Raw genomic sequence first — 23,097 nt, forward strand, 5'->3', positions numbered from 1 at the left:
CCTCATAGTTCCAACAACAACAACAATAAGGACAAAACCCGATTTCACAGCTGCAGAGACACCAACCCAAAGAAGATTTCTTTGGTCGTCCTATCCTGAGAGCTGCCTTCCTTCTGACCTCCTTGGTCATTCACACCACTTAGAACCATAGACTTTCAGAAGCATTAAAACAGAAGTCTCCACTCTCACTTTGCCAAAGAAGAATGACAATAGTCATGTGAAGTATCTTCCCCAAAGTCATAAAACTCGCCATATCAAAGCGGAAACTTGAATGCAGGCCTTCTGGTATTTAGTTCCCCACTCTTTTCATGATTCTGATGGCAGCCGCGGCCTGTCTGAAAGTGGTCACTGCAAAGATGTCAGCTGCAGTGGAGGAAGCGTGGCTGGGGCTGCGCACCCCATGAAGCCTGCAGGAACTGGGAACAGGCAGAAGTCCTGCCCACTTCTGAGTTGGTGGGGTAGGAGCCCCACCCTCCAGGTGCAGCTGCAGCCACCCAGCCATGGCTGTGAACCCGGGCCTCCATTTGCTCTCAGGGCCTAGGAAGTCCCCGTACCCCTGAAGGCTTGGAAGTGCTTGCTCTCACTGCCCATCCCACATACGCCCCACCAAGCCCCATCCCCCAACAACTCCCCCCGCCCCACCCCTGCTCCTGGGTCCTGCTCTGATTTTGGAGCAAAGTTGAGGCTGAACCTGGGTGCTTTTGCATCCTGACCAGGTGAGCGAGGGCTCAGAGCAGCACTCACACACCAGTCCCATGCTGCCTTGGGGCCCCTTCCAGATGTTGGGCACTGATGAGCCTGGGAGGGAGGCCAGGGGAATGCTGAGGATGGCTCGGTGGGGGCCTGCAGGCACCCCTCCGCAGGAACAGCCTGAGTGCCATGGACAGCAGGTTGATGGCAGCAAGATGCAGACAGGCTCCTGGGTGGAAAGAGGTGGGTCCCTGGTGAAGCCTCACCTTCAAACCACGACAGTCTGAAGCCTGGGGGCTGGGCTGTCAGTTCTGCCAAGTGGAATGAAAACTTTTGGTGCTTTTTCTGGGCCCATCCATGGACCTATGAGCATGTACTTCCTCCTTTCTGGAGCCCATAAATGTTCAAACTCAGTCAGATTCAAAGACAGGTCAGGACTACTAGCTGCGGGAAGGAGCTACCCACTTTGGGTCTCTTGATCAAGATGACCTGCCTGAGGAAAGGAGCTACCCACCACAGGTCTCCTCTTGAGCTGGACACTTGTTGGGATGACCTGACTGTGGAAAGGTCATCTTCCGTCTATCCTCACTTCCATCTAAGATCCACACTATGGGTCTCCTCTCCGCTGAGGGCCAGATACTTGATGGGATGACCTGCCTGCAGAAAGGATCTACCTACTTCAGGTCTCCTGAGAGTTGTTCTGTCACTCAACAAAGCTCCTCTACACCTTGCTCACCCCCGAGCTGTCTGCATACTTCATTCATCCTGGATGTAGGACAAGAATTTGGGACCCATCGAACGGCAGTACTGAAAGAGCAGCAACACAAACAGAATTTAAACATGTACTGACCACCCCCGAACACTCCCCTCCCCCACCCCACTGCTCACCACGTCAAGAAGGAGAGAAGAGCTGTGACCCTTCAGGAAGCCCAGATCCAAGGCCTCCCTGAGCCAGGGCTGTAGCACCTTCTTTGGGGCTCTGTGGTTCCTGGCATCTCCAAGCTTTTGGGCACCAACATATTCCCCTTGTTCAGAAGCCTGCAGGGGAAGCCACTTGTGGTACATCTGGTCCAGCCACGGCCTCATGTGGACCTAGCACCTATGCTGGCAGCTGCTTGCCCCACCACAGCAGTCAGCAAGCCTGGCTGTGTGCAGTCAGCAAGCCTGGCTGTGTGCAGTGCCTGGACTGTGTGCTCACTTGCTCACACATTTCTGACCGCTCTGCACCTAGCTCACTCTTGACAGGTGTGGGATCCAAGCCAGTAGTATAAGCCAAGTGCAGCCTGCTGGGCCAAGTAGATGGAACGAGCTCAATGGGCTTGAGCAATACTTAGATGGAAGGTTCCATCAGCCACAGAGGTTTCCAGCTGGTGAAGCAACACCCCAGGGATCTCGTGACAATCTCACATTACCCTCCCCATTGCCCTGTGTGTGTGCACATGTGCATATACAAACACACACACACGCACACATACACACACACAAAATACAGGCTAATCCTTCAGGAAAGACACAACTGGAATCTGTTATCATTGCACCATGAGCCTCAATGTTACCGCTTTGGCTCTGTGGGCACCAGTTTAAACAAACAGCATAGTCAATGCCAGAGGGGTGATAATTGCCAACAAGTGTTCAAAAGTATGCATGAAACACAGGCTGACAAGGACTTCAAAGGGGAGACCAGCTGTCCATCCTGTACCTGTGTCTTCAGCTTTCCCTTGGAAATCTGATGTGCAAAGGAAGGTTCTTTGATCACTTGTGTGACAATTCCAAATCACAAGTCAATAGTGGTTAATAAAACATTATGGCCTGAGTCAGTATGCAAAAGTTACATGAATATTCAGCAAAACAAACACCACCAAAGAAATAGTAGGTCAGAATGATGTTTACACATTCTTTTAAACATCTGTTCAAAAGTTTTAAGTGTAAAACTAAAAGGGACCCTTACAATAAAGTTTTACGAATCAAACAAAACTGCAATGCTCCAAATGATTATAGATGTATATTTAAGCTTCCCTCCCCCTCCCCCGCAAAAAAGGAATAAGTACATATTCATTATAGCAAGCACTGTGGATGAAGAGATGAAAGGCCATGAATCTTGACTTCAAAGACGTCAGCACTTAATGGGACTTCTAAAAGTCCATTTATAATCCAAAAATCTCCCACTGCAGATGATGACTGAGGACCAAAGAGTTAAAATGACTTGCCTAAGGCTATGTAGTATGTTAGTCTGGATTAAAATAAGTCTCTCTAACACCCAATACCAAATGTTTTCCTCTCTACCCCATTTCCTTGCCAAATATTCAGCATTCATGGTGAATGTTGACACAAATGATTTGCTAATAGGTGGATAATAACATTGTTTCTAAACATAAATAATCCAAACAATTATATACAGATTCCACCTTCTTAATTATTGTTATAGATAATATACATTAAATCATTATTATTATTATCCTCATATTAGAGATGATTTTCAGAAGAGAACAAATGGGTAGGTGGCATTGTTAGGTGAGCATGCACATCCTAGTTGCAAGAGGCAGAAGTTCCAGCATTAGGCATCCTGACATCTCCGCCACCACATCAGCAAGCATGTCCCTGGATACTCAGTGTGGTAGTCTAGTCCACATCCATTTAGGTTGCAAATCAGTTGTATGATGTCATAAAATATCCTCAGATAATCTCGCCTTCTGAACAAAGCTGCACAGCCCACTAATGCCCACCAGTCTAACTATTACCTGTTGCTCAGCAGCCCAATTAGGGACCAAGACAAGAGGACACCATTAGGTCTGTGCATTTCATACATGCAGTCCTCACTCTCCTTCTAGCTACAGAAACAAAGCCAATGGATTGCAAAGTCCCAAAGATCATATTGCCAACTAACAAATACAAAATACTGACCTTCACACAAGAGCCTGTGGGTGTTTGGGGACCAATTGCAAATGCATTTGTCCTCCAAAGGGTCATGGCTCTAATATTCTTTTCTTTTCTGAATTATTTATCAACAGCAGGGAAAATGTAATACCATAGATGTAACAATAAAGAGAAAAAGCAAGGCTCTTTCAACTCCCTGGTGCTCAGAGATATTTCTGTCCCTGACTCTAGAGTTGCCATGTTCACCCTGTAGATTTCGATGTGGAGGCCTTGTTATCGGAAATGGGACATGGGCACTGAATTTCCTAAGCGCTCTGTGTGAACTGCCTCTCCCAAAACTCTGTTCCTCTTCTAGAAGGGATATTATCCAGGTAATCACCATTAAGTCCTTGCTGTCCATTTATAGAAAAAAAGTAGTAAAATCTTATTGATCCCGTAGCCAGACTTCTATCATCCTCATCTCTTAGGAAGACAGCCATGACCCAGAATCTGTGAAAGGAGTCTCTGAGGCTGTAAAACCCATGTACTTTATTCCACAAGAGAGTACTAGAGATACTCACAGGATAGAGAAAGGCTGATTGGAGTTTACTGATTTAACAAGCCTCCTTATCTAATCCTAAGTCACTGAGCAGATGACTATTTGAAATTTTATTCCATAAACTTAAAAATAATATTAAAATAAAATAAAAAGGTGGATGCTTGACATTATCTGAAAAACTCTCCTCTGTGGATCCTTTCATATACCTATGGTAGTAAGGAAATTAGGGCTGGGTGCGGTGGCTCACGCCTGTAATCCCAGCACTTTGGGAGTCCGCGGTGGGTGTACCACAAGGTCAGGAGATCGAGATGAGGCCATCCTGGCTAACATGGTGAAACCCTGTCTCTACTAAAAATACAAAAAATTAGCCAGGTATGGTGGTGGGCACCTGTAGTCCCAGCTACTTGGGAGGCTGAGGCAGGAGAATGGCATGAACTCAGGAGGCAGAGCTTGCAGTGAGCCGAGATCGCACCACTGCACTCCAGCCTGGGCGACACAGCAAAACTCTGTCTCAAAAAAAGAGAAAAAAAGAAAAAGAAAAAAGAAGTTAGACCTACTGCATTTACATAACTTACTAATGGGAAGAGATCTTTCCCCTGGTGGCATTTCTTTCCCAACGTTTTAGTTGAAGTAAAATATACATAATATAAACATAACATGATGGTTACCATCTTAACCATTTTTCAGTGCACAATTCAGTGGTATTAAGCACATTTATACTGTACAACCACCACCACCATCCATCTCCAAAACTCTTTTCATCTTGTAAAACTAAAACTCTATACCCATTAACAATAATTTTCCATGCCCTCATTGCTCCAGCCTATGGCAACCACCATTCTACATTTTGTCTATGAATTTGATTACTCCAGGTACTTCATATAAGTGGAATTATGCAGTATTTGTCTATTTGTGACTGGCTTACTTAGGATAATGTTCTCTAGTCTCATCCACATTATAGCATGTGTCAGAATTTCCTACCTTTTTAAAACTAAATAATATTCCATTATATGTCTGTATCACATTTTGCATATCCATTCATTCATTGATGGATACTTGAGTTACTTCCACACTTTATTGTGAATAATACTGCCATGAATATGAGTGTGCAAATATCTCTTCAAGACCCTACTTTCAATTCTTTTGGGTATATATCCATAAGTGGAATTGCCAGATCATATAATTCTATTTTCTATTTTTTTCTATTTTTAATTTTTTGATGAACCACCAAACTATTTTCCATGGTGGCTACACCATGTTTACATACTCGCCAACAGTGCACAAGGGTTCCAATTCCTCCACATCCTCACCAATACCTGTTATTTTCTGTTTTATGGCATTAAGTCTCTCATTTAGACCATTATTAGATTCACCCATAAATAACCACACACACACATACCCACACTAATGAAACAAATGTAAAAGGTAAAGAAAACAAGATTCAAGGAGAAAATCTGTAATAATGCACCAAAGAGTAGAGTCAAGAGGAAAAGAGAGCTAGAAGAAAAGTTGAAATAAAATAAATCTTGTCCAAGTAGAGGTTGAATACATTCAGAACTCCAGCTGGTTTGACAGGTAAGCATGACAACATGTGAGTGCTACTTGGTAACCTGTCAGTTTTCTAAATCCTAAAACTAGATAGAGGGCACTACTCTCTGGTATCCCTCCTGGGCTTGGCTCCAAAGCTGTGAGCTGTTCCAACCTGTCCTAAAAATAAACAGTTTGCTTGAGGCCAAGAAAAGTATTACAGGGTAAATCTTGACTTGATTCCCTCCCCTGTACTGTATACCACTCAGCCTGGGTGGCCGTGATGTAACAGTCATACACTACCACACTCCCCCGGCTGGGACAATAATTGTTCCCTCATCCCCCTCTCACATTGATAGTAAGGAATAAGGTCTGCCTCTTCTGATCAATGCCACATTTTTATTATAACCAATTAAATGGATGATCTGCTTGAGGGGAACATAGCTCTCCTAATGAGAAAAAATACTAAAGTTTTTAGATAATTCACAAGTTAGATTTCTTCAGGCACATTTCTTCAACACTTCATCAAAATTCAGAATCAAATGGCTTTAATTTGAAGATATTTCTGATGCCTCATATGCTTCTAACATCCCAGCTATTTGAAACTCCTGATACTTTAATAATTTCCCTACAGTCTGCTTATCAACCAGAATGGGAAAATAAATGCCAAAAGGGGAAAAAAATGCTAGTTCATCTAGGGAATACTCTTCAAATTTTAAAGGACAAATAATTCAATCAGAAAATATAAATATGAAAGCCACATCTCATAAATGAGGTGAAGACTCACTTTAGAGCACCACTGTTTAAGTACCATGTGCTTTTCTGTAAAATAATTATGTGGGGTCCTTAAAACATCATGATGTTTATTAAGATTACAGAGTTCTGTAACCTCCTATTTTTCCCTAAAATGTCCCTAAATAAAAAACATCAGACAAACTAAGATGCTCCCCTCCACGAGTCCCTAAGCATGCACAGTCCCTGTGTTGGGCTGGTTGAGTTTTGTTCTGTGACTCACTCTTTGTCCAAACTGAGGAAAAACAATGATCATCATCATAATAGAGAAAGAAAAAAAAATGCATGCATCTGTTAAAAATAAATGAAGACAGAGAGGCAACTGGATGTTAATACTTCTCTAATGCAGTAAAAGCTATGATGATATGCCCATATGAGAGAATATTTTCAACCATAAACAAGTATATTTTTCAAATAACCTTATTAATTTGGGCAATGCTTATGAAATAAAAAGAAAAAATGGAATATTGACCATTAGTGACAGTGTGATTTCCACCATGTAGACTACAAATGCAGGCATTGAAAACAGACATAAGATAAATACTGCGAAATGCAAAATGTTAATAGAGGCTGTCGTCATTTTCCTCCTCCTCCCCCTCCTTCCCCTCCTCCTCCTCCTCTTCCTCTTCTTCCACTTCTTCTGGGATCATAGCTCACTGAATCCTTGAACTACTGGGCTCAAGCAATCCTCTTCCTCAGCTTCCTGAGTAGCTGGGACTACAGGCCCATGTCATAATGCCTGGCTAATTACACCTGGTAATTAAAAAAAAAAATTCTTTTGTAGAGACAGATTGCTGCTATGTTGACCAGGCTGGTTTTGAACTCCTAGCCTCAAGGATTCTCCCACTTAGGCCTCCCAAAGTGCTAAGATTACAAGTGTGAGCCACCACGCCCAGCCTATTTTCTTCTTATTCTTCTAAATTTCTTAATGTTACTATAGTATTAATATACTATTTTTATAACTAGAAAAACTCTTTTTATAATTTTATTAAACTTGCTATTTTCTTTACATGTCTCTCTGTGTGTTGCAAATTCCCTCTAAGGAAATTTCCTGAGTGCCAAAGACTCCATCCTGGTGTCCAACCTAGACCAGGCTTCTCTGAAAACAATTTGTCCTATGACCACCCTTAAGGACTAACTAGATACCAGCCAGCAGAGCTGATAAATGCCAAAAAGTGTTTGCAGTTTAAGGGGCTTCCCTTCTCAGGGAACAAAGTTAAATTTTTAAAGGGAGCTAACAGAGCACATTCCAAAGCTCTGTTCTACAGCAACTCACAAACTAATGACTCTAGGAAGGTGATGTTTCTCTTGAATTAAAGGAATGTATTCCTTGCTAGTTATAAACTGTTTTGAAGTCCACTTTACACTACATCATCTCCTTCTTAACTCCTGAGCCGAAAGCATCTGACTCCAAGCTCATCTTCCCAGAGAACCTGAACACTGTCTACATAGCCTGGACTTCTCAAGCCAAGCGGCCTTCCAAATGTATCTTAAGGTGCCCTGGTGTCCTTTTAAGTGCTTTAAGAGCTACTTGTTAAGGACAGGGAGAAGAAGGGAATACAGTGAACAGGTCTTAGAGCTTCAATATTGAGTACCACCTAGGACTCAGTCATTGGGTTGGGTTTTCTTTCACATGATCAAACCTTAAAACCCAGTCGTCTTTCTCGGTGTTATAAACTGAAGCATGCAGCACTTAAAGAATCTGCCCAAGACTCCAAAGCTTGTAAGAGGCAGAGCTATGGGTTAAATACGGATTCACTTGGTCACAAGTCCCAAGCTATTTCTTTCTAACAATGGCTATTGCTTGCTGAACACATTGCATTAGCATTTTTATTTACTTATTTATTTTTTATTTCAATAGGTTTTTGGAGAACAGTTGGTGCTTGTTTACGTGAGTAAGTTCTTCAGTGGTGACTTCTGAGATTTTGGTCTGAATGCACCTGATCTCATCCACATTCACATTTTAAAGACATTTTCAAAAGAGCTCTGATGGAGTTTATATTTGAACTTCTGGATTACACAGCCTGCTATCCTATCCTATCTTCGAGCCTATGGAGTTACAATGTCAGTTTTCCTGTCTCTGCCTCACCACCATCTAGCCTACAGCTGTAGACAAGTTCTTTAACCTCCCGCACCTCAACATAGATTCTTCATGTGTAAAGGTAGTAATGGCTAACAGTTATTGAGCATTTACTCTGTGCTGAGCTCTCTTCCAAGCACTTTACAAATATTCTCTCATTCACTCCTTGTAAGATTCTAGAAAGAAGATGTGTCCATTTCCCTGAAGATGATTTGAGTTGGTCCTATGAATAAATGCCCTACTTGGCGCAGAAACCCAGGCCTGGCTGATTCAGAGCCCTGTGTTCTTCCCACTTCTGCACAGGTAACCTCCAGTTCACATTGTAGATCAATAAAAATGGAGATGGATCTATTTCTCAAACACCAGGCACCCAATTACTTCTCAATGCACTCCCACCTAACATCAAATTCAAACCCTTTCAGACACCCGTGGAAGGGTAGAAAACATTTCCTCTCTAGCAGTTAGTAATAAATGTCCTTTCTCCTAGTACCAATGCTCTTTCCCATGGCATTTAATGCCTGTAACTCACAATTTAGAACTCAGTTATATGCCTGATAAAATTATTCTACTTAAATGTAAATTTTATGTCTCCCAAAGAGACCATAATCTCCTAGAGGTCAGAAACCATATCTTACAGAATCATAGAATTAGAAAGGTAATAGTTTGTAAAACATTGTTTTTTTTTTTTTTTTTTTTTTTTAAGAAGCTGAACTCTGCCAGGCGCGGTGGCTCACGCCTGTAATCCCAGCACTTTGGGAGGCCGAGGCGGGCGGATCACAAGGTCAGGAGATCGAGACCACAGTGAAACCCCGTCTCTATTAAAAATACAAAAATTAGCCGGGCACGGTGGCGGGTGCCTGTAGTCCCAGCTACTCAGGAGGCTGAGGCAGGAGAATGGCGTGAACCTGAGAAGCGGAGCTTGCAGCGAGCCGAGATCGTGCCACTGCATTCCAGGCTGGGCGACAGAGCGAGACTCCGTCTCAAAAAAAAAAAAAAAAAAAAAAAAAGAAGCTGAACTCTCTTCAAAAGAAACATTATTTAGAATCCAAGTTATTCTGACTGAAAATCATTGAGCTAGTTAAACCTTAATCTTTCAAAGTCCAAGAAAAATGTTGACATGATGACATTCAGAGAGTTGGTGGTAGGGGGAAGACTGGAATGTATGGTCCCTGATTCTCTCATTCAGTGGTTGCTTTCCTATGGAAATACTGGATCTTTTCAGGCTCCCCTCAGTATCTCTCTTTGTCTTGGCCCTAATCCAGAAAAATCTGGACCAACTGCCTTGTTTTTGAAAACCCTTCATAAAAAGCTTATGAGAGATAGTGTGGTAGGACCCCATTATCAGATCAGCTGCCAGGAAGAAAACAGCATCTGAAATCTGTCTGAATGTTTTTATTCCCCCAAAACTCATGTTAAAATCCTAACCTGGTTAGGATTAGGTGGTGGTATTAGGAAGTGGGGCCTTGGGCGTGATTAGGTTATTAGTGCCCTTATAAAGGAGACCCCGGGGAGATCCCTCACTCCTTTCATCATGTGAGCACACAGTAAGAAAACATCATCTGGCCAGGCACAGTAGCTCACGCCTGTAATCCCACCTTGGGAGTTCGAGACCAAACTGACCAACATGGAGAAACTCCATCTCTACTAAAAATACAAAATTAGCTGGGTGTGGTGGTGCATGCCTGTAATCCCAGCTACTCGGGAGGCTGAGGCAGGCGAATCATTTGAATCCGGAAGGTGGAGATTGCGATGAGCCGAGATCGCACCATTGCACTCCAGCCTGGGCATCAAAAGTGAAATCCATCTCAAAAAAAAAAAAAAAAAAAAAAAAAAAAAACAAAGAAAAAAACATCTGCCCTCACCAGACATCTAATCTGCAGGCACCTTGATCTTGAAATTCTTAGCCTCCAGAACTGTAAGAAAGAAATTCCTATTGTTTATAAGCCACCCAGTGTCAGGTATTTCATTACAGCAGCCTGAATTAAGACAGCACCATAATTGCAAGTGGCCTTCAGCTGCCATATTGGCTATGCAGATTCTCCAGGAACATGAAGCAAAGCCATTGCTTTTAATCGCTTTAGTTCAGAACTATAATCTATGTCACAAAAGATGAAAGACATTATCCCTACCAGGTCATAAATATATATTTTTTTTATTTAGTGAGGTAACATTTAGGAGACTTTGGGGGAAAAAAAAACTCAGTATCACCTTCGTCTAGCATTTTCTGCTTTCTAATACTTTAATAACACTTTTTTCATAATAATACGTATATAGGTTCACTGCCTTATATTTCTTTCTACAGAAAATTCGGAAAATATAGAGAGTATAAAGAAAAAGTATCGTGTTTAATCATTCACTCAGAGATACCCTCTGTTCCCTGTTTATTTGGGAAGGAGTGTGAGGATATTTCCTGTCTGTGTTTCTATGTGTCTGTGCTTGCATGTGTATGTGCATATGTATCCATACATATTTTTTATTTACTATTTGAATTGGAAAATAAAACACATACTTGCTTAAATCATATTATATGATGAGACTTTTCCAATGACACATATTCTTTTAAACATTATTTTAATATGCATTATGTTCCACTATATGGATTGATTGTCATTTGTTTAATCGAATTTTCATTAGTTCATATTTAGGCTGCTTCCAGTTTTTTTCTTACAAATAATAAATGGAATAAATGGCCACAATGAAAGTTTTCTTACATAAATAATTGTGACTGAGTGTTTTCTTAGGATAAGTTACTATAAACAAACATTTCTAGGCCTTTGGATACACGCTGTCAAATTAACCTCAGGAATGGCTGTATCAATTTACATTCCCATCAGTGATGTATGATAGTGCCGATTTCCCGAACCATCTCCAGAAAAGGGTGATTGACATATATGTCTATCTATATATGTGTATCTATACATCTACACACATAGTCACATACAGTAAATTAGTACAACTAGTAAATTAGTACAAATAGTAAATTTAGTACAACTGCTATCGAATTTTCATTTTAATTTGCATTTCTTTTGATTAATCCTAAGCTTGAAACATGTTTTCAAAGCTGTTAATATACTCTAACAATTGTGGATCTACACACACACACACACACACACGCAGGCACACACATCTTCCTTGACAAACGAACCCACATTTTGTTTAGATGTAAGTTATCTAAGTACTACAAAAGAAGCTGGGATCTGCCAAGCCTCAGGCAATAAATCTTGATTTTATTTATCTTTCTAAGGTATATTTTACGAATAGGGAGGTCAAACTATTTTTGTTAAAGAGACATGAAAACTAATCTGTTGGGATGAGGTTTTTAATAAAGTTATTCTTATTTTTAAAAAGGGGCTGTGAAAAGGGAAATCTCTTTCCCCTTCTGACTTTGGGACATGGTTAAGTCAGGATTTAATGCTTGGAGTAACTTCACCATTTTGAGACCTTGAGGGGAGCTAGATCAAGTTCCAAAACTATCATGCTGAAAATAACCAAGTAAAAAGTTAGAAAGAATCTGTTTCTCTGAGGATTTCATGGAGCCGCTGAATTAACTAATTCTGAAAAAAAAACTGTACCCACAGTCATTGCGTTATATAAGAATTTGTCATTTAAGCCAGTTGAGTCATTTGATGTTATTCTGGTTTTTTTTTTTTTTTTTCATTCTTTCAGCTAAACTCACTCAAACTGATATACATATACCGTGTCACTTTATCCTTTAACAAGTCTGTGAGGATGTACAGTGAATACTGATGAAGAAGCAGAGAATTTAAATGGCTTTCTGATTCACAAAGTAAATAAGTGACATACTCAAAGCTTGCAACCAGTAGAATTTATACACTAGACTTTAACCATGAGAATTTATAGCTTTCAATTTGGCCAAAGAATAGTTAGTATATATTCCCAATTATCTTAGCAAAAGAAAACAAAATCTTAAGACACTTCATTATACTTCTAAAAACTATGGAAATAATGACAGCAGATAGATTAGATTAGATAGATAGATAGATAGATAGATAGATAGATAAGATAGATAGACAGACAGACAGACAGACAGATATGCATGTACCATGTCTTTAAGATAGAAATAAAGAATAAAAGATAAAACTCTGGTTGTTAAAGAGAAATGTCCATTCATTGTATGACCTGAATGTGGATAGAGTGAAGCTGCAAGACCGGCCTCAACAATTTTGTAAGCGCTAAAGCATCCTTAATCAAACTCCTTCTTTACGAGAAAGCCTTATTGTGATTCTGAATGCATAAATCTAACAATAGAGTGTACAGAAATATTAACAAGGCTTTTATGATGAATTTGGGTCAAGGGCAACACAGTACTTAATAGGTTTGTTCACAAACACCCTAGGGGCAAGCTCCATCATTGATCCTGGTTGTTCTGCAACAGCCAAAGTGGTTCAGGTCCTTTATAAAACATGCAGGAATAAAAAGGAACTCCCACTTAAACCCAGCAAAACAATCAAACACTGGACATGTCTTTCAGACTTATTTTCATCATGAAATTTCAAGGTAAATGAGCTTTGATAGTCTCCCTAAGATATATGTGCTGGATTTAATAAACCCTAACATTATTTTAACACTACTATCACTAAATGAAATAAATATGTGGTCTTTGGCTTTTCCAGTACCACATATAGAAAACTAAAATTGGCCTGGAAAAACAAACTTTCCATGAATTTTTAAACTACAGTCCCTCTTTAGAGGGACCTCTTAATTTTTTTTCTGTTTTGTTCTTTTATTGACTTCATTTTTTGTATATGTGATAGGTAGAGAAGTCCAGTCACAAAAGTGTTTGTATAAGTGATGAAAGTTTCTATAATTTCTTCAATTCAACTTGAATGGTTGTGAGCTCCTATTCTTCTGAGATAGTGGGGTCAATGAAATGTCTCAGTCATTTTAAGTGTTCCCCACTTCTATTAGGCTCTATCATGACTCTACAGGACCTCCAATAACCAAGGCATTGGCCCAGAAGCAGCAGCCTAGTCCTCAGCCCATGGAACACAAAGGTCACCGTGGATATGCTCCATTTGACTTTAGGGCTCTTTCAGGCACTGCAGCAGCAATGTCATAGTTAAAGATTCAGCATTTTCCCATGAGGCCCCATCTACAGAGATACCTCACAGCCATTGTCTATCCAGTGACTTATACATCTCGGAAGTGCAGCTTTAGAAACAGGACCCTTCCTCCAGGAACCATCCAAGTCCCTGCTTCATGACTTCCTGAACTCCACATTTCTCACCACCAGTTCAATGGAATCTTTTTTCTCGTTTACAAAATACAGTGGGCAATTCATCCTCCTTCCCATTTCCCTCTGATATTCTCTCCATATCCAACCCTCTCTATTCTTCTGTTCTATGCTAAAGCAGTGGCTCTTGACCTTGAATGGACATCAGAATTACTTTTAAACAAGCCCACCAAAGCTGGGTCCCAACCCCAGACCAGGCTAAAATCAAAATCTCTAGGGACAGATCCCAGATTCCAAGTGATTCTACCCTGAGGTGAGAATTGAGAATCTCTGCCCTAAAGAATTAGGATTTGGGAATCCTGCTTTTGGTACAGTAGCATTCCTCCTCTGAGGGCGCAGGGAAGGAAGGTAACAGAGCCAATTATCTATTTAAATGAAAGGAAGAAAAAAAGAGAGAAATTCCAGCCATACAAATCAAAACAATAGATGAATAACTATCATCAGACCTTCTAGGTTGGTTTTGAAATATGCAAAAGTAGCAATACGTGCTTTATTTTGACTTTTCTTGTTCAATATATCAATAAATAGTTTCTAGTTATTTTTAACAAGCAAAAAGTAGCTTTCATTCTATAAAGCATTTCATATAGCATATTTTCACTAAAGTAAAATAATCTAGAGGCCTGCGACCTGTTCACTCTTATAAATGTATCACCTCTTCTGAGACTGAAAGCCAAGCAATTGTCCTGTAACTTGTCCCTTAATGCTGCCAGACAACCAATGGTAAACAAGGACAAGCATTCTGACACAAGTACATGGTATAGGCTTGAAAGATAATGATGCTCAGTGGAAAATTTACCATTTTGCTCAATCAGGTTGGAGAACGTTCTGTTTTAGTTCCATTTCATGTGGCTCCGCTAAATGTGAAAATATCAGATATATCACATTTGAAAATATTCTCTATTTCATCAATATAATTGATCAAAATAATAATAAAATTTCATCAAAAATATTTGTATAGTTCATCATGGGAGTAAAGCATATTCCAGAGACCTAGCCTGACATTCCTAACAACTAACTATTACTTTTAAGGCATTTAAACTGTTGTCTAACCTCTTTTCATTATAGTGTACTTAATTCAAACCATTAAATTAATAGGCTATTATATCTAAGTCTTTAAGTTTTCTCCGACTATTTCAAACATAAACTTCCTTTAAGGTTTCTTCCATGCCAATATCAAGAAAATAAAAATCCTTTTAGCAAGGTAATAGAGATCACATGGGATATTTGTTATCTCACTTGTTCCCTTTATTTCTTACCTTCATGGGAAGCTTTTGGCATAAAAATGAATGCTTACCCATTACTGTCAAGTATCTGTCTTATCGCTGCATGCTATTGTTGTAAATCACAAATATCCTCCTTTAAAACTGCCTGCGTATCTAATGATAATGTCTTATCAAACAGCCAAAAACACGGGGAGTGTAGTTGGGGATAAATGAAAGTCAGAGGCCAATAAATCAAGTGGGTTGACTATTCCAAAACCCAAAAGCATATGGGTGAGAGAAAAACCCCTCCTCCCTGTAACACCTCCATTTCAGGGAACTCCTTCAGTTTCAAAATTCACAGAAGAGCAAGAGCAACTCAGGGATCTCTTACAAGAGACAAAGCAATTTCAATTCACACAAAAATTCCAAGGCCAAAAACTCCCCCAAGTGTCAGAGGCCAAATGTTTTAGATTTCACCCTCCCAAAGGCCAAGGGAGACTTTCCTATAAAAAAGTACAGAGCTCCATATATAACACACAGTCATGTCAGCAAAACCCCAGTCCCCAGGGGGGTAATGATTATGTTACAGCACACTTTTAAGCTCTAGATAATTATTCTCAATGTTGAACTCTTAGAGCTTTATTATCCCATACATATAATCCTTTTTTTTTTTTCAACTTTTAGTAAGAAAAAAGTTGGGTAAGAGCTAAAGTTTCCTGTTCTGTGTAATGTATTGCCTTTCTCCTCCGTCATGCTTAGCATCCACTGTCTCAGGTGTAGACTTCTGAAAGGACCATGGCTGTCAGCACAGAATTGGGAAAGACTATTTTGGTTTTCCTTCTTTAAAACTTGTCAAGTAGTAATAACTACCACAGGGTTAAACATCTAATACTGAACTAAACTACTAAGATTTCAAAGAGGGATTGATTTGGCAAATGATATTTTGATCGTGAATGAACATTTGAGTTTTTTCATTTGAAGACACTGCCTAATTAACGAACCATGAACTCCCTTGGTCAGACATTATTTTTTAATAATCTTGGTGGCTATCTTTTATAACACTTGTGACAGACACTAACTGAATATTTCATACATAATTAATTAATTAATCATCCAATAAATCAATGAATCACCAAAGCTGATATATCTTCTTTAAGTTTAGGCTCCCTATTTTTGGTTTAATAGAATTTTTCAGTATGACTACTGATTTCTAAAAAGTAAGTAGCATAGCTAAATGATATAAAACAGCAAAAGAAAGGAAGAAATATGACCTTGACATGGTTATAAAACCAACTGAACAGTGTCAGCAGGTACTGATTGATTTGAGAAGAGACTAGAATGGTCTTTGGAAATAAAGAATGTCAATAATGGAAATGCTATATCAGAATCCTGCGTCAAATAAAGGAATGCCTTTAGGCCTGTCAATTTCTCCAGGTAAATTATCATCTGGCAATGAAACATCTGAACAGACATTTTATGGTGGCAGATATCTATCATACACCTCATCTATTCCACAGGCAAATGACCACTTAGGGAAAGAAGTCTTCTTTGCCAATAAAAAATGGCAGAGATTATGGGTGGGGACATAATACATCTTGGAGAGTACAGAGCCCATTTGGTCTAACAGGCTTATTTTCACGACACAAAGTAAATGTCAGCATTCCAAAGACTCGAGCTTACTATGTAGTGTCTAGTGTCTAATGAAGGTCCTTGAATCTGGCCTAGAGGCTCTCCTCTCTCCTATCTCCCATCCATATTTCTCATTGTAAATCCCTAACATAATATAGTCATTGCATACTAGCATGCCTCAGTCAATTCCCACAGCCCCCCATGGCTTTAAGAAAACATTTCAAACACTTCATCTTGGCAATCAAGAGCCATTTTTCAATGTATTTTGCTTGCATTTCTATCGTAGCACTTAATACAATGTGCCCATACTTTTTGAGAATACCTACATAGTTTATGAACTGCTGTTGAAAAAAGGTTATCCTAATCAGCAGCTACTCATGTCAAAATAAACTATATTTGTTGGCAATCTGTTAGTATCACTCACTATAGTAGGCATGGGTACCATTTGCCAAATATTTCTGGTTCTCTACCATTCCAGGCATGAGGTAGGACAGTATTTTCTCATCCCTTTGTGGTTGGATGGAACTAGTGACTAGTTCTAATCAATGAGTTGTAAGTAGACATGATTTGTGTCACTTCTTGGTCAGAACATTTAATGGCTGATGGAGGGCCTCCAGGATCTCTTTTCCCTGTCTTGGTGACTGGAAATGTTCACCACAGTGACCATTCCAACAGCTGGCATCCCAAAGTGAATATGATATGCAGAACATCTCTGTTGATCAGGGATAGACATATAGCATAAGCAAAAAATAAAATTTATCTTAAGTCACTTATATTTAGAGCATCCCACAGAATGTTCTGAACATCCTACAGAACATCCTACAGAACATCCTATCCTTACTGTTAAAAGTGCTATGATAAATACTTTCACATATATTAGTTGACGTTCACTATAACCTGTAGGTAAGACAGATGTGAGCAATATTTTACAAATGAGGTTTTCAAAAGTGAAGAATTTGCCCAAAGCCAAGTAGCTTTATGCATTATTTCATTGAACAAATATTTATTGAGCACTGCTTTTTGCCAGGTAATATTCTCAGTAGTCAAGGTATAGTAGAGAACAAAAGGAAAAGGGTCCCTGCTCTCAGAGTTTACGTTCTAGTGGAAAGAGACAAATAAAAGAATCATTTATAAATAAGAGAATTCCAGATAATAATATGCATTACTCAGAGAATTAAAATCAGGTGGTATGACAGAAAAAACAGAGTGGCTCTTTATATTGACCATGGAAAGCCTCTCTGAGGCTTAGGCTAAGAAGTAAATGATAAGAGAGCTCAACACACAAATACGAAGAGAAAAAAGACTTCCATAAAAGGGCAAGAGTTCATGCAAAGGTCTTAACAAACAGAAAAAAGCTTGTTACATGGAGAAAAAGACAAAGGTCAGAATGGCCATGTCATAATGGACAGGGAAAGAAAGGGTACAAGACAGAAGGGAAAGAAGGAAAACCACATAGGGTTATACGTTGAAATAAGAAATAGGGATTTGATTTCCATGTAATGAGACACTAGATCAAAGTTTTAAGTACAGTTGTGTGACTTCTCTTTTTTTAAAAAAAAATTGCTCTGTCTGCTATGTGAAGAATGGGTTATGGTGGAACAAGACTGGAGCAGAAAGTCAAATGTGATGGTCATGGCTGAAGTTCACTAAGATGTTAATAGGGGATTTAGACAGAAGTGGACAGACTTAGGACAAGATGTAAAGGGTAGCATCAACAAGACAAAAGCATGGATTGAAAGTGGAAGGGTGATCAAGTGTAACCCCTGGGGAGAGGAAGGAGTTATTTCTAAATTTTTGGTTAGAAAAATTGGGTAGATGGTGCTTCTGCTGGAATGGGAGAAATTGGGAGAAAAGGAGGTTTGCAGAAGTGGAAAGAAATCAAGTTCTGTCTTATCCATGTTAAGTATGAAATTCCTACTAAGCATCTATGTGAATATGTCAAGTTGAATATATAATTCAGAAGTTCAGGAAAAAGACTGGAACTGGAGCAATAAATTTAGGAATTGTTGACATAAAGATAATATTAAAGGTCTAAGATTGATGAAGGCATCTAAAAAGAACCTATAGGTAAGCAGGGGAAGGGACCAGGGCAGAACCCGCGGGTACTGTAACCTTTCAGATGTCAGCAGCAAAAGAATAGCTGGGGACACTGGGCAGGAGTGACAAGTGACAAAGAGGGAAAACCAGGAAATAGGATGGCACAAAAGCCAAGAAAAAAGTGTGCTTTAAAGAGCAAGTTGTGGTCAGCCCTGCTAAATGCTGCTGAGATAAGAACATTGGATTTAGCAAACAGAGTTCATATATGACCTTGATAAATGTAGCCTCTGCACAATGGTGAGTATGGAAGTCTGACTGGAGAGAAGTGAGGAGCATATGTGAGCTGAATAAATGTAAGGTGAGGACAATAACCACAGGCAAATTAAGAAGTTTTGTTGTGAGGAAAAGCAGAAAAATAGGGCAGCAGGTTGAAAGAAATCTGGGATCAAAAGAAGGCTTTTTAAAGAAAACAAATCCTCACCTATTTTATGACCTATGAAAGTCCACAGTCCCCAACAAGATTTCTGAAATTCCTGAGAGGAGGCAGTGATGATAATGATGTGTGTGTGTATTAGTAAGTGTATGTTGGTGAGGGCAGCAGAAAGAACTGTAACAATGGTTACTCAATAACGGTTACCTCTGTGGTCCCCACATCCTAATCGCACTGGTATCCTTTCTGTTGTCCACCACGTTAACTTACATTCTAACAGGAGAGAGAGGGCAGTTCTCAAGAGGCATTCAGGGTGGGAAGACTTTATTGAAGATTTGAGGGTAATGAGGAAAACTCACATAGCATACTGTATGGCAAAGCAATAAAAAAAACCTCACAAAAAATATTTCTTCTCTTAAAAATCCTTTCAGCTATCCTACTATTGCATGGTTTTCACCAGCCCTCTGTCCTCCACAGCACCGAGCCTTCTGCTCTCCGACTGGTTCCTCTCCCCTCCTTTCTTTCTCTCTTTTGTTCTGTCTTTTGTGTTCCCTCTTAGGCACACACACAACAAAACAAAAAAAGTGTGTGTGTGTGTTTGATGTAGACTTTTCCTGCAGAGGTATTATTTACTCTTTTCTGTGTAGGAGGGAGAAGGGCACTTGGGTGCCCACTGATACCCGCACCGTTACCTTTTATTCCAAACAATGTATTTCCCTTTCTAAAAGTAATTCTGGAGCCAGTTCTTAAGATAATACATTTTCCATCTTGTTCCATATATAAACCACCAGACAGAACACCTGTCCTATTAAGGCATTCGACAAGTGCCAGCTCTTGCCTTCTTTCCTCAGTGAGGAAATCCGAGCACAGACAAGTATTCTGATAGAATTTCAACAAGGTCTTCCACACAGCAGGGCCTTAATTAATGTTTATTGAGTTGCATAATGTGGTGCTCTTGGGCTAGGAGGATATTCACTGGCTTCTTCTAATAGGGTTAAAAGAAGTTAAGAGCTGCATTTACTATTAAGAACAGAGTGATAGGCCCTGTAACTTTACAGCTTTTTAGAAAGTGTTTGTTTATTGATCCAAAAAATTTTGATCCTTTAAAACACTGAAATCCTAGCACACTATGTTTATGCAGTCTCTCTCTTCCTTTCCTAGGAATATTAATTATAATATGTAAAAGACAGATAAATGAGATTTGACCTTATGTGGTCCTCAGAAACCTGCATCAATCTCAACTCTCCAGTCCTTCACCCAAAGAATGGTAACTTACAAATATACATCACTGGCAAAGAAATTTGGACACACTAACATGTGCCCTTAACTTCTGCGACTTTTTGCACTTCTGAAAAGGTCATTCAGGAAAAAAAAGTACATTTAAAAATAGCAGTATTATATTCTGGGTAAACAATCCAGTTTTTATATGCCAATGCGATTGGAACAAAGAGAAAGATGCCCAAAAGTTACAACATGATTGAAACGTTGGGTTCAAGGGACCCTTTGCTTATAACTTGCAGATTGGGTATTTAAACACATTTGGTCCAAGAGAAGAAAGACTTGGAATCTTCTACCACCCTTATCCAATTTACTGTTCATGTCTGTATGCACATGATTGAAAATATATTGGAAAGCCAAACCAAATGCCCCATAAAACCAGCACTACTCCAACAGAGTCAGTGACCACTTTAGTGCTAAGGGATATAGGAAGAAGCGGGACACAGACAATAAGCATATATTAATTAAATATAGTTTTGACTGGCTCCCATAAACCTAAACTTTGACCACCAAGTGCTCCCTGTCACCTCTTTAAATTTCATCCTTGTCTTTCCCAGTGGGAACAAAGTACATTTTCTTATCTACAAAAACATCTCATCATGATGAAATGAAAATAATTGAGACTTTCTATTTTTAGAACTAGTATATCTAACTCCCTCAGTGTTACTATAGGCAACTGAGACTTCAGTTTCAAATCACATACCCATGTATGCGAGCACACACACAGAGGCAGAAATATTGGGAGTGGAAATCAATTATGCTGACAATTTTTTTATTATTGCTTTTTTCTCAAATGGTGGGGGTGAAATAATAAAGAGAAGAACTATTTAGGTAAAAATAGCACTTTGTGCACTCAGAATTAAATGTAACAACACAGACATGGTACAGAGAATGGATGAATTAGAAAAACAACACTGCTTCTTAAAGCTCACCTGTACAAGAGAAGTCATCCACACGAATGTATCCTGGGACACAGTCACAGCGATATAACCCAGGAAGGTTGACACACACAGTATTGGCATGACAGTAATGCATCTTAGCTGCACACTCATCAATATCTGAAGGAAAAGAAAATTAAGATCATGGTTAGTAAAATAATGGAACAAGAGTGTAATCATTTTGCAGATAAATTACAAAAGGTGAATGTCCACTGAAGCCAAGAGAAAAAGTAACATGCATTAAACACAAAAGCTTAGGTGAAAATTCAGCTTGGTGCATTAGATCCCATCCTGAGCTGAAAGTGTTTCTAGAACGATGCATGGTGAGACAAAACAGGTAAGAGTCCAAGAAGTATGAAGACTGAATTTACAACTATTAGTTTCTTACCAGGGAGAATACTCTTTTTAAATGTCCAAATTCAAGGAGTTCTGTGTCCACGAAGTTGATATCAATGAATATTTATTAGGTGTCCACAGTACATGGTGTAGCTTTTATCAGCGGGATCAAGGGAATCCAGTCCTTCTCTGCTTGTATGTCTTACTAAGACATGCTTCAATCCATATGCTACAAAATGATGGTGTAGCCAGTTTCTCCCATGTTGTACTATGAATACAGACAACTGCTGTTGCCTGATGCAAATTAATGTCTCTCATCCTTTGACCTGGGGCTTCTCCCCATGTGATAGAATAATGAGCTGATTCAACAAAAGATCTTGTTCTTTTTGGGATGGAGTTCAGAGTATCACCTGCTTTCTCATACAAGTTCATGATAGGGATTAAAATAACCTACAACCTTAAACACAGAGTTTAGCCTTTTCTGGAAATTGTTTTCAAACACAGATTTATGTTCCTTTTACTCAGACTGCTTGTGTGTGATGGTTAGAGAAAGAAGGACATGAGTACATCATGGGAATCCAAGATAGAAAATGTGAGCTCTAGTTCTGGTTCTGCTGATTTATAGCCTATGACTTGCATTCAACTACTCTGGGTCCCAGTATCCTCATCATTTTATTCCAGTGGTCAAGTCTGAACCCAATGTTTTGGATCTGTAAAGACATTATCTAATTCAATCCATATGCAATCCCATGAGCAAAATACAAACACTACTCCCATTTTATAGTCTAGAAAACTGAGGCTTAGAGAAGTTAAATATCTGGCACAAAGTCATCCTGTTAGAACATGCTAGACCTGGGATTTGAATTCAGAAGTTATTTACTATGATTTACTTCATGAAAGCTTCTTGAAAATGGTGATTAGTCAAATATAGTATTTCTATTACAATAATCATTGGAGCTTTAATATTATTAATGTACAGAAGCTGAGGATAAAAATGGCTACATTGAGTCACTAGGAAACTCATCAATCTATTTATTTTAAAAGAAAAGTAAGTTGATTTATTTCCGAATAAAATACATTGAAATAACATCAGATTGTTTTCAGAGTTAAAGATCTGACAGCCTATAAATAAAAGTTATTGTGAGGTCATTGAGATCTGAGAAGGAGACCCACAGTTAGCAAGACTTTCATAACTAAGAAATAAGAACAAAACACCAGAAATCAGTGGAATAATTCAGGCAATCAACTTCCTGCAGGCCAATCACTATCTCAGAGGTTGCTTCCTGGGGAACTCAACTTGTACCAAGAATCCTGATGAAGGCAAGGAATTATTACAGTCAGACCACTGGAGTCCAAGAGCTGGAAAACTAAAAGAAGGAGTCATAGAGTAGTGTGGTGACATTAAGATTTTGGAAGTGATTTAGTTATTGTTGCTTATAAGGTCTTTGGTAGGACTATGAAAGGCCAGGTGAAAACAGTCATAACAAGTGAG

The 23,097-nt window shown here is 39.2% G+C and overlaps 1 protein-coding gene across 2 annotated transcripts in view; it reads right to left on the reverse strand.

The window, feature by feature from the left end:
* The window catches only part of NELL1 (neural EGFL like 1), a 938,548-nt gene that overhangs the window by 453,080 nt on the left and 462,371 nt on the right, over positions 1–23,097 (reverse strand). For both annotated transcript variants that reach the window (XM_050755386.1, XM_050755385.1), the window contains exon 13: positions 21,264–21,389. In XM_050755386.1, the coding sequence (XP_050611343.1) occupies positions 21,264–21,389 (126 nt within the window). The remainder of the gene's footprint in view (positions 1–21,263; positions 21,390–23,097) is intronic.

The sequence above is a fragment of the Macaca thibetana genome, chromosome 14 (genome assembly GCF_024542745.1).
Source record: "Macaca thibetana thibetana isolate TM-01 chromosome 14, ASM2454274v1, whole genome shotgun sequence".
NCBI lineage: Eukaryota > Metazoa > Chordata > Mammalia > Primates > Cercopithecidae > Macaca > Macaca thibetana.